We start from the raw sequence: 13,308 nt of genomic DNA on the forward strand, positions 1-13,308 counted from the left end.
CATATATATATTATTTATTACTGGTTGGTTGAAAGAAATTATTTTCTGATATATTGCAGGTGTAAAAAACCTCAACCTCATCCTCATCCTGAAAAGTCATATTACTGTGAAAAACACACACAAATGGTCTAATGTTGGCAGATAGACCTCTGTGCTGGAAATGGAGAACTATTACTTGAGACTTTAAATTGCCGGGATGTAATAGGCTTTGAAAAATCCAGTACTTGATACAATAAAGTCACCTCCTTAAATTGTCAAGAGTTGCTGGGTCATTTGCTTTTAAGACTGCATTATTATGCATGTTCCTTGTGGTTTACATTGTTAATGGAGGAACATGTAAAAAGAAGTAGATTAGAAAAAGAAGGGCATGTATTGTCTTTCCTAATTAGGCCCTAGTTTGATGTTTTGTCAGTGGTGACTGAGAAGGTTGTCACCACAGAAATGTGTGAAGCAATCAAGAACAGTACTGGAGACACCTCCCAGCTGCTTACAGGCATTAATTTAAATGAGGATGTTAAAGGTGCTGAAGCATGCATTGTGTTCTAAAAGGATTAAAAGTGAAGAAGTGCTTCTGTTATAAGGAGACAATAATGAAGTGGGTGTCTGCTATACACTTATAAGCTCAGCACACTTCCTCAGGCACCATTGATTGATTGCACTGCATACATTTGCATGTCATGTTATAGCAGCCATTGGTTGTTTGTTTTTTTGTCTCATGTTCTCCATGTGCTGTGAATTTGTTTGTATCAGAAGAAGCTTCCACCCTGATCCTCTTTAAATGATATACATCTGTTCTCTTCTTATATTCACTCTGCTTTCATTGGTGCGATTTAACACTGGGTATACATTCAGAGTGCAGCCAGCATCCTACTCTGCAGAGCAAAGCAGCGAAGCTCCATTGCTCCGTGCAAGGCTGATGACCTACTTTCTCACTTCAAGCGATAACATACTGTACTGCATTCAGCCATGTAAAATTCCTCCATTGCTCTCTACTCTGCATGTGAATGGGGTTTGGGTGGTGGTGGTGGGGAGTTAGCTGCTTGGTTGGCTGGAACACCTGCGCTACCAACTCTGCTTGTCCAGCAGTCACCACTAGAACCTGCTTATTGTGACACAGTAAGCTTATATAGGTCTTTATTTCTTTGGGGTGTCTGCAAGAAATTACTCATAGGCTGCAGCATATTGACTTAAGACCTGCAGAAAAATTCGGGGTTTCTTAATAATAGCCTGCTAACAGAGGGCCATGTAGCTGAAGCAAGTCTGTGGTAAAAAGGAAACAGATTAATTGTCTTGAATTGAGTTTCTCTCTTGCACAAATAAATTCCCATAAATAACCGTACTCATGCTGAGCAACCAGAGATTCCACTATAAACTCCTGTTTTCACTCTCTCTTTTAGGCCTCAATACTTAGCTCCAACAGCCTGCTTCTACTACAGATGATGCCGATGAAGGTGGTAAAAGTAAACCAAACAAGCAAATCTGCAGCAAATCTTAAGACTGAATTAAGCCAATTTGCATAATTTGGGAACAGATATTGAGTTTGGACAATGTGTCAGCAGTTATTTTCAGTCCACTGAAGGGTCGAGCTATTCCATGCTAAAAGCAGTATTTTGTTGACAGGAATTAGACTCAATAAGAAATACAAATGATAGTGCTACAAATTCAGAAAGAAATGATACTTAACAAGTTAACATTAACAAGTTTTGTTCATATGTTACTGTTCAAATTCTATTCAAGAAAATCCTCAGGGAATCAATCCTATGTATGTATGTATGTATGTACGTATGGCACAGAACATCACACCAGTACCCAGTACATTGAGACAGAGCTGTATATAAAAATAGTCTCTTGTTGAGGATCCTTCTTGATGCTATTAACACATAAAAAAGAACTTTTAATTGGCTGTAAAAGCTAGATGAAGCAGTCGTGACACCAACGGTTGGGGGCAGTGGGCCGGATGAAAAAGCAGGAGGAATCGTGTCACAGCTGAGCCAGTGACTCATTCTCCCATGGCAGACGCTTAAACAATAGATGGCCTATAACGCTGGCATATGCTGAGATGTGTTACATGTCTCCACAAAAGAAATGCAAAGGCAGTGGGCTGAGTGGCACAGAGATGTGAAACAGTGTTTGTGGTTATAGGCCTCGTTAGGATGCTGAGACACTGTGCTGAAAGGGCAGAATGGATTTTTTATTCTCCCTGTTTCTAGGAAGTGTATTTGTTTGTAGTGTATGTCAATTTCACTAAATCCAGACTCAAATAATTGTTTGATGCATTCCCATGAAATTTAGTACCAGCATTTATATTCCAGGGAAAATGAATCCAGTAATCTAGTAATTTCTTGACCTTTCCTCTAGGAAAATTACTGAAGTGTCATTTCTGAATGTGAAATAATTCAGCAGTTATTTGATGAAACGCCACAAAAGGCCAGTTCCCCATGTAAAAATTAAGAGGATTCTCACATTTCATCAGCATGATCCATTGAAGGTACACTTCTTTTTAACAGAGTGATTAATTAACCAAGTCCTTTAGTAGTTTATATCCTTGTTAGCTTGATTTTGCATTTTTCTAGATCAATTTTATGCTTGCAAGTATTGTTAATTACAGTCAATAATGTCAAAAACCAAAATAATAATACAATAATAAATTGTTATTTGTATAGGACTTTTTTAAAACATAGGGACAAAGAACTTTACTGAATACAATAAAATTGAAAATATACAGAAAGAAGAAAACATACACTACAACCACAGTGTACATTTTTTAATGACCTATCAAATGTTAGCTAGTAATACAGGTACTCAATTAAATAGTTTGCCCCTACCATGCAAAATACTGGCCACTGCAATAATTTGCTAGCAAACTAAGGAACTGCAAAGGTTTTCAGTGCAGTGCTTTATATCTGTAACAACCAGCAATCTCCTGCAACTACTCGCTAACCGGTTGCAGAATACATACTTTTCCCTAGGAAATGGCAGTTGCATGGGGCGTCACTGACCAGTCTTTAGGCTTGAGTGAATGATGCTATAGCAATTTGATGTTTCAATGCCAGCAATCACTTGGCAGCTGGTCAGAGCATGCACATTTTCGTTCATGACCATTTTATTCCAGATGGTTGCTGATTGTCCTTTAAGCCTGTGTGACTGGGGCCTTAGCTAAACACTAATTTGCTGAAACAACGCTGGCAGTAGGAAGAAAACAAGTGATTTTTGCTGCTGAGTGCTTTACAGCTCACTCTTACGTGTTTCTCATTCCAACATCACCTTATACCTGAGCTCTGCATTTATCTATGAGTTGGCAGATAACCTGTTATGAATATTCATTACTTTTTTTTAAATCAAGCACTCATGCTAGTTCTCTCATCCCACTATCTTTTCTCCTAACCATTTCCTAGTGTGTTCAGTCCTCTCACACACTTTACTCTGCATTGTCATCCACCTCCTCCACTTCTTGCTCATTTGTCACTCTTGTTCACACTGTCCAACTCTACTCCCAGTACCACCTATCTATCCTGTCTTTGTTAACAGCCTTTTAATTACAGTACTTTTTCTTCCTCCCCATTGTCCTCACTCATTCTGTTTTAAATTCTGTTTTACGTTCTTAATAATGTTTGCTGGATAGAAACGGGTTCACCTCTGCTCAGAATCCCCACACCATACACTTATAAGGTCCTGTGCCAGCCCTTCCAAAGGGACTCTGCGAGTTCTTATCTCCTCCCTGTTGTACGCAGCTATTCTGAACCAATTTATAATGCAGCTTACCTCAGCCTCAGAATTATAATTAAAAGATGTGACTCAAATAAAGACCATAAGACGTCAGTTGTGTATTATGATTTTTTGGTCAGTTTTTTCATATGTTTTAACACCTACGTATGTCAAAAACAACTCCCCTCTCGTTTCTGCATTAGTCTAAGTGCTTCACTAGGCACAATGTAGCCATCCTCTGATAGACATTGAGTCACACCAGTGATTTCTTTTTGCCCGAAGACAAGCAGCATCACTCTGAGCTTCCCACTTTCCCTGACAGATCCAACACTCATTTTCACAAGTCTAAACAGCAGATAGAAGTCAACAGTAACTGCATGTCAGAGATGGTGCTTTTTATATTTTGAACATTTTTAGTAATTATAAAGTAAAAAAAAACCCAACTATATAAAACTATAACTTTATTGAGTAAAAGTTACAGTGTACGGTAATAGTAAATAAAAAATAGTGCTGGTTTTTAGTTTTATTTCCCCAACAACTAAAAGCTACTCTCATCTGAAATGTGGGCCTCAGCTTTATAGACAGTGCCTTCAAAAATGTCAGAAACAAACATTTTAAAAAATGTGACATTTAGAGAATAACTGCTCTTCCTCATGGCAAAAATCTTTAGTTGGCCTGTTTGACTAAGAGTCCAAAAGCAAATGATTTACAGTCATACTAAACAGCAGTAAATTTTTGGCATTCATGCTGTATAAATAATGATAAAAATTGTAGCAATTAATTTGCCGTCAGCTGCCTTATCTTTTAATCAAGCAGTGCTGTAAACACCCTCGAGAAAATGCCAGATGTAGATTGGTATCGTAAAAGCTTTTTGACTGATGACTGACCTTTTCTGCTGTGACATTATGTGTGGATGTTTGTGTGTTTGCCCGGTTCAGAATATCTCATCACACCATGAATGGACACTTTGTGTCATCAGCAGTGGGTGACTGAGGCAACTGCCAAGTTTTTTATAAATGTAAGTGGGTCTGTGAGGGTACTGGATGTGTTGAGAAAAATGGCTGTATTTTTTGTAGCCTGGCTACTTATGATCCTCATGCTACAAATCACGCTGTTACCATTGCTGCATGTTCTGGTACTCACTGAAAAACAACTCTGGAACAGCTATGAATAGTTGAGGTTAAAGAAGCAGAAAGTACAGGGGGCGGGCGATGTTCTTCTAATTGGCAGAAAGTGATTCTGAGCCTATTTGACTGAATGGGCTTTCGCACCTGCCGGCACAAAGCATAGATGGATCTTTGTAATGCTGGTTCACCCTCATTGCTGCACTAGCCCTGAAGCAGTGGATACAAGTCTTTATTTAGAACAGGGATGTCAAATACTCAGTATACATTGTGGACCACATACAGGCAGCTTTCATCTTTAGTGGGTTTAGGTTTATATAGTGCCAAATCACAACTGAGATGTAACCATATGAAAACGTTATAAAGAAAAGCTAATAATGTAATAATAAAAAGATCTGTCAACATGACACTTTGGGTTCAAGTCATAAGAAATAAATGTGCAAAATTGGAGAAAAGGTTCAGGTAGCTCCCTTAACCAGACTCTTGTAATTATAAAACTAAAGATTTTGGTTAATTCACAACAATGTTTTTTTCTTTTTTTTCCCAATTTTATGCCCTCCTTCACATTTTCCAAAGTCATACTGTGGGCTGGATTGGAGTTGGATAGAGATTTAGAATATTCTTTAGATTTGTCAGTAGCAACAGAATTGACTGCTTTTAGTACCACTATTTGATGTACTCTGCAGGGGCTTGTGTAACTGTTTTAGCTCCATGTGGGAAAGTTGCTGAAATCAATTGTGCAATCAGACATTTTATTGACATATAAAACTGTGTTAATATCCTTCTCAATGGCAATTGATTCATGTAAAGTAGCTCTTTTTACCCTTGCAAACACTGTTTTGAGTGCCAGTGATGTAAGTTCGGACACACCTTCTCATTTTTTGTTTTTTTTCTTTTATGACTATTTACATTGTAGACTCACTGAAGGGATTAAAACTATGAATGAACACATATGGAGTCAGTCTGAAGTATCTCAAAGTCTGAAATATCTCAAAACATGTTTTACATTTTAGATTCTTCAAACTATCCACCCTTTGATCACTGCTTGCACACTCTTGGCATTCCCTCGATGAGCTTCATGAGGTTTGTCACCTGAAATGGTTTTTCAACAGTCTTGAAGGAGTTCCCAGAGAATATGAATTCTAACAGTTGTCAAATAGGGCAGTCAGCTGTGTACCAACCTGACTTCTGCACAACACATCTGATGGTCCCAACCCCATTAAGAAGACAAGAAATTCCACAAATGAACCCTTGCTTGTTTGCAGTGCTGTCAGCAAAGCAAAGAGTGGCTACTTTGAGGAATCTAAAATATTAACATATTTAGAGTTACACATTTTTTCCATAATTCCACATATCTTGCTTCATATATTTGATGTCTTCAGTATGTATCTGCAATGTAGAGAGTGGTATATATAAAGAAAAACCATTAAATGAAAAGGTGTGTCCAAAGTTTTCACTGGTAGTGTACATTTACTTAAAAAACAATTATCAATAAAAAAGTGTCTGTTCCCACCTTAAATGGTTCGTCTACTTTTGCTGTTTTGTGTAGACGCAACGCATGCTAATTAAAAATAATAATTTGAGCTTTTGAAATAAGCGTTGTGTAACACTTTTTTTTCACTCCTTAATAAGATTTATGCTACTACCTTATATCTGCGGAGGAAATACAACACTCCATGATCTTAGCAAGGTGCTATCCCTGCAAGAGAGATAAATGAACATATTTAATAATAAAATACTCTACTCAGGAAATATTTAATTAGAACACTTTTGAACCTTTACCAAGATTCAAATATCACACCTTTAATGTGTGCTTTTGAAATCTGTGCTTGAAATCTGTATTTGGTATCTGCCTGAAAAATCTTCTGCTGGCTACAGTGCATTTTTATATTTTTCATTATAAAACAAGGAAACACAAATCATTCAGACTGCTTTTCTTTCTAATGGTTCACAATCAATTCCACACTGAAGATGGATTAAAAATATTTGTGTTTGTCTTGCACTGTCTATGCCCTTAGGTTGCAGGAATAGTGATATTTTCCTGTAAATACAACATCAGTTCAAAAGTTTTCCCCTGAAGCAGAATAAGAGCAGTCCCCGGTTTTCCTGTAATACCGTGTGCCTGAAGAATTGGGAGGCTCTTTTCTTTTTCTCTGCTGCTCACAAGCGTCCACCTCCCTTTAGGTCTGAAATATTAATGGATGAGTTTTATTCTGGAATCAGAAAGGTGCCCTTCATACACATGTGTGTCCACAGAGAGGTGGATATCACACTTTCTACCACCTACCTTATATCTTTAACCAGGACATTTTTTTGTATAAGCACTTGTAAATCAGAGGCTGTATTTATGTTATTTGTTCATGCTTGTGCATCTGAAAGGAAGCTTTAATGTTCCAGATATAAGTAGATGGCAGTTCAAAAGAGGAGATTTGACAAGGCCCTTGCAATAAAACAATGTGTTCTTAAGAGATATGGTGTTGAAAAAAAGAAGCAGCTCCTTACACAGTTTTGTCTTGATTAGAGGTTTCTACAACAAGAAGTGGGTATTAGTAATTCAAAAGAGAAAACTGAGAAGTCATTTTTCATGTTTAAAAAAAAAACACACATTCTTTTGTCTGCTGGGTTGTTGCATAAAATATATATATATATATATATATTTTATAAATACACAAATCACCTAGAGATCCATCCAGCTCTCTGACAGCTTGCAGCACAGCAAATGTAACCTAAGACGTGGCTTTTTACACTTCTCCTTTTGCGTTCCCTTCTTTTTCTCAGAAAAGTACTTGATGTGTGCGAAAACGATGTGTGTTGACAGCGTGAACGGGCAACACTGCATGTCCCAGTTGGTCCGTCAGCCCAAGGCTAAGCTAATGTCTGTTGGCAGGGCTGGGTCAGGTGGCGTGAAGAGACAGTTTATGGTGGCGCAGAAGTGGCAAGAGCTCGTGTCTCCTCATTTCAACATGATAACAATTGTCCGGAAACATTGTATTCATTCATTGTGTTACTCACTGTATTCAGAACTTATGGAAGTAGGTTTACAGGCTATGAAACAAAAGGCAGTAAAGCGCTGACTTGTGAACTGTGTGCGTGATGATTTTGCTTGTGTAAGGAACATACAGTTTTTGCTTGGCTGACTCAGAATTAAGTTTTAAATTCTTAATGGATCTTTAGTTCTTTACTTTTGATCCAGAGGAATAGGAATTTTACTGTCCCGATGGTGTAGCGTTTCTTGCTTTTACAGCAGCGTAACCAAGATGGTGGTTTCAGCACTAAATCCAATGTGTGCCCTGTACTGTTAATGCATTGAATTCTCCAAATTCACTATTTCAAAATCTATTGTTTACTTTTATGCTTGACTAGCTTGTTGTTTTCCTCTTGCTTTTATTAACTTTTCCTGAGGAATTTTGAAATTGCTGTCAGTTGACATTAACTGAAATACTGGAATAGGATCAAACTACAAACAAGCGAACGGAGTGAACATTGCTTCATATCGTCACTCATAATAATAAAGTAACATGAGAGTTTCCAGTCCAAACCAAGGGGTTTCTAATATAATTTGGCATAAAAGACCATGAAATTCTAATGTTTCATTTGTGCACACAGTTTTCTCTACTCAAGCATGTTGGTGTCACGTAGGCCCTTCCACATCTGTGTGGGCAAATAGAAACTCTAATATAAATGTGACACATTTTATAAATCTCGTGCATCAAAGAACTGGGCTTCTTTAGAACTGGGCTTCTTTATTTCTAAAAACAAAAGGTATGGAGTCCCAGATATTTAACCTCTAGTGGAGGTTGTTCCCTTTGAAGTGGACATTGATCTACTATTGACTTGGTCATCCCTAGGAAAAAACTTTCTAAACACAAGCTAAACAACATATACACTATGTGCACTTCAGTGAGGAGAGGTCAGACCTGTACATAGGAGAAACTAAACAACCATTCCACAAATGCATGACAGAACATAGAGTTACACCTCAATAGGACAACACTCACCTGTACACTCATTCACCTGAAGGACAAAGGTCACTCTTTGGACAGTGAAGACAGATGGTCGCTGTGAACAAACATCATTGAACAGAGGCGGTGGCTTACCACACCATTTGTCAGCCACCTACAATGCAGTCTTTAGGTCCTTAGATCCCGGACACACACACCTTGCCTCAGGTTAGATTGGGGTAGGTCACATGATGGGGCAAAGTCTCACAGTGGTTTCACCCTTTACCCCTGCTGATGGTAATGACCATTGACTTTTTTCACATCTTGGCTTATGTGATGATGCACATTATCAATAGTGGGTCAACGACCACCTCCGAAGGATACTTGAGAGTGTCCACTTTGTTTCTATAACTCAAGAAGCTTCTTGGATGAGCGGTGAAATGTTTTCATAAACTTAAGGAAGTCCAGTTGCCTTCTTTTTCAAGCTCCTAAGACTACCATGAACTGGATGACTAAGAGCCAACACAAACTTCTGTGGTGTAGTTTGTCTAATTAGCCAACTAGCTAAATATGACATCCCTGATAAAATGTTGTGTGCCGCAAAGCCACCTTTAAATGATCTTTTTTTCATCATAATAAGTGGCTTAGGAAAAGCTGTGCAGTTGTGAACTATTTAATAGTCAAAAGCCACTTCTTCTGGAGTGAAAAATAAACACTGAAATGAATATGGGAAGTATTCATGCATATCTGTACATCGTGTTCTCACAAACGGAAACATAAATAAACCAGGCAACCCAGAGGATGAATGTGATGTTAGCAGTAGGTCATCACTGTGTATTTTCAAAGCAGGAACAGCCACAACTAAAGTTTAAGTTTATTCTTGTTATGTGCGCAGAGATCCTTTGTAACTCTTTCATGTTAATGTTCCAACAGGTGCTGGGGAGTCTGGAAAGAGCACCATTGTAAAGCAGATGAAGTAAGTTGCAAAAGGAATGTTTATTCCACCTTTTTTAAATTCTGTGTAACACAAAAGCTTTTTCACGTCACTGGAATTTGGTTGGTAATCACAAAACCATTAAAAGCTACAAACTAATATTAGCTCTAATGCTATATGCCCATTACTCATTTTTTCTATGATCTGTTGGTCAAATAGTTGTTTCCTTGTTTAACAAAAGCAACCAAAGTAGTTCTTATGTCTGTGTGTGGAAGTAAATGTTGCCCTTTAAGATAGTGCATTTAGATTTTTACCCCTCAGCTGTGAAAGGATGTACATATGTATAATGTGGTATATTGCCATCACCATGCCAACAGGTGGGGGACATGGACACCCAAGTTTGTGAACGTGATGACTCGAGAATGGAGCGACATTTAAATTGATACCATAGGTGTATCTACTCAAGGTCTCAGAAGAGTTCGAATCTCATAGACCTCGACCTCAAGCATAGAAGTCCGAGGTCAATTGATCTGAAAAGCTTGTGAATATGATAGTTTGAGAATAAGGTGACGTGGGATTTTTAAATTCATACGATAGGTGCCTCTACTAGGAGGCTGAGGGGTACCATTGGCCACTGCCAGTATTTGTAAATGTCTTTTAAAAACCTCACAAATTAAGAAATTTCTTTATAATCACAATAAACTTTAATTATATTGTGTCACTGAGCCTAATAACCACAGTCATATTATAAGTGGTCACACTATGCCGGTTAACACCCCAGGAAGTCAACCCAGATTTTCTGACTTTAGCAATGAGTGTGTTTACATAAAAGGGGGCAGTGCTGACACCAAATGACCCATTTCCAAAAATGGACAGGTCTAGAGCTGCATATTTAAAGAAGAACAAGAGATAATCCTAAATAAATATAATAAATTTAAAATATAATACAAGCTAAAAGCAACACAGTTGTTTTAGCTAGAGACTGCAAGAAAATCTGGCAGTTTGAATGTGTAAACTGATATTGCTATCACTGCTTAATTCTTCAGTTACAAAAGTGTGCAGAAGAATACATATAATCGATTTCTGACAGTCTGTTTAATTCTAAGACGCTCATAAGGAAAATCCAAGATATTTAGAGAGGTAAGTTATTGGCTTTATTAAAATGTCAGTGCATGAGGATGCCATGTTCTAAGGTTAATAGGCACAACTTTATCCATCATGTTGATATAATATTTCCAACTTACAGTGGGGTGTGCTGCATAGGTTGTTGTAATGGTATGCCTCAATAAGTATTGACTGACTGCCGTAAGGGGAAACCCTGTTAACTTCCGGTCACAGTTCACTGTTCCTTTTTTATGTGTTTCGGTCAGAGAACTTGAGCAGTTTACAGTTAAAACGTTTCAGTTTTAGATACAATAAAGTGGAATTATTTCAAGTTGGTTCCCAGGTGATGTTGTGGTCACAGGTGTTTAGAATTTTTTTGTACATGTGAGAACATATAGGGTTATTGGAAAGTACTTAACACATAGACTTGGCTTCTGAGACCAATAGGAGTCTATGGGAAAATGTCCCTCCGTCTTGACCTCTGCAAACACTTTCCTGATAGGTTTCTGGGCTCAGTCTCTCAGTCTTGGGTCATACTGAATAAAAAAGCCTTTTGTAAATCTTGGGAGTCCTGTGTTTCAGAATGGAGGTCCAGTGCGCAAGTAATTTTAAAGCTAGACCCCTCCATGTCATATAGCTATTTTGAAATCAAAATGACGATTGTAAAAACACTCATTTTGAGGCTTCAAAACGAGACTTCATAAACCAGGGGATGATGTCAGGGTAGCTAGGTCCATCTTTTATGCTGTCTATAAAACAAAGGCTTTTCATTTCTTTCTTTTCTTTCTTTCTTTTTGTAAAGCTTGTGCACCAATCAGGATACACAGTGACACAGATACTCACACACTAATGGATAAACACAGAGGACACTAAATGCCTTAATTATTCACATTCCTCTGGGCTAACCAGGCATTGAATCCATTTTTTATGAGTTTGGACCAAGAACAGTCTGTTGCTTTTGAAGCTAATTTATAAACTTGTACAGAGGTATCGATTTATCAGCATGAAGACAGAAGCAATCATGACTCTGACCTTTTATTTAATGTCATACATGACATTAAATAATGTCATGTATGATGACATTGTGCGGTGTAAACATGTCTTACAGTAAGAAAAGTTAGCTAATTCAACGTTCTTAGAACAGCTCAAAAAGAAGGCAGCTGTTTTCTAAATTATTACTGTTCATTAACATTAACATCGGTAGGCTGTTAAAAGCAGGGGGCAGACCCACTTTAGAATTACTCTGGGGCTGTCTCACTTTGCTCTCTCTGCACTTTGTTCTGCAGCCTGATGAAATCTGGGTGATTGCACCTCATGATGGGCTGCACACTTGTGCATGCACAAACACTTAGTTCCGTCGCAGTCAGGGTAATAATACTGCAAGAGGTAAAGTTAGGATACTGCATCAGCTGAATGCTGCAGTGTTGAGGCAGTCCCACTGTGTGTTAACCCCGTTTGCTACACATCATCCTACACAGCATGCTGACATGATAAATGTTACACTGAGTATTCAGTATGATTTTTTATAGACTAGATAGCAACACAGACAAAACAAAATCAGCTTTTAGCTTCAAAAATATTTTGAGTTTAAACACAGCCAAAACTCTTAATGTAATCATTAATGTGTAACAATGATTGTAAAGAAAATGATTTAAACTATACAGTACAAAGACATTAATGATGTTAATCATTAACTAGCCAGTAACAGAATTTGAGCTAGTCTGATTTTCTGTGTGAAAGAAGCTGTTTAGTTTAGCAGTTTCACTTAAATCTGAGCCTGGCAGCTTAACTATGTAACAGCATTTGGGAATATGTCTTCTTAAAAATAATTCAGTAATAATCAACATGTATGTTTCTTTAAGAGAATTTCAGACAACTTTACATTGATTTATTAAAAGAAATAAGGTCAAACAGGTGACAAATAGGTAATAAAGGCAGTAGGTAATAAATAGGTTATAAATAGGTCAGATTCTGTGCTATTCCTTACTCTGTGTTGCCACCCACATCCATCCATGTCATCTGTACCACTGAGCTCCAGCATGACTTTTTGGGATACCTGCTGACAGTAAGAATTCACAAGTTGCTTCATTTTATATACTTTAAGCTGTTTTTTTCTTTATTTTTATAGCAAGGATGCTGGAGAACACTCCAAATGAGCTTGTAGTGCACATAGTGAAGCATAAGAAGTAGTTTTTGAAGACTTCATTAAAACAATAATTGATTCCCCCTCATGTACATCGAACCAAGTGTTGCTAATCTGTCATCCTGTTCTTATCGGCCATGAACTAATTCCATCCTGATGTGTGTCTGCTGTTAAATGAATTTCACATTCTGTGCAAAAAGCAAAAATGTGTCATTATTTACACTTGAAGTGCACCAGAAGAGTTTTTTAATTGACAGGGTAAACAGTAGAAATGATTTCAGCAAGCATAATTGCATCACATATTTGAGAATACTGTGGGCAATGTTTTAATGTGCACTTAAATAAAATTTGAATGTC

The 13,308-nt window shown here is 37.6% G+C and overlaps 1 protein-coding gene across 2 annotated transcripts in view; it reads left to right on the forward strand.

Moving 5' to 3' along the window:
- The window catches only part of LOC102290812 (guanine nucleotide-binding protein G(i) subunit alpha-2), a 46,477-nt gene that overhangs the window by 19,456 nt on the left and 13,713 nt on the right, over positions 1 to 13,308 (forward strand). For both annotated transcript variants that reach the window (XM_005927470.3, XM_005927469.3), the window contains one exon: positions 9,704 to 9,746. In XM_005927470.3, coding sequence (XP_005927532.1) covers positions 9,704 to 9,746 — 43 coding nt within the window. The remainder of the gene's footprint in view (positions 1 to 9,703; positions 9,747 to 13,308) is intronic.

This window comes from Haplochromis burtoni, unplaced genomic scaffold, assembly GCF_018398535.1.
Source record: "Haplochromis burtoni strain Fernald_Lab_line unplaced genomic scaffold, NCSU_Asbu1 Contig_100, whole genome shotgun sequence".
NCBI lineage: Eukaryota > Metazoa > Chordata > Actinopteri > Cichliformes > Cichlidae > Haplochromis > Haplochromis burtoni.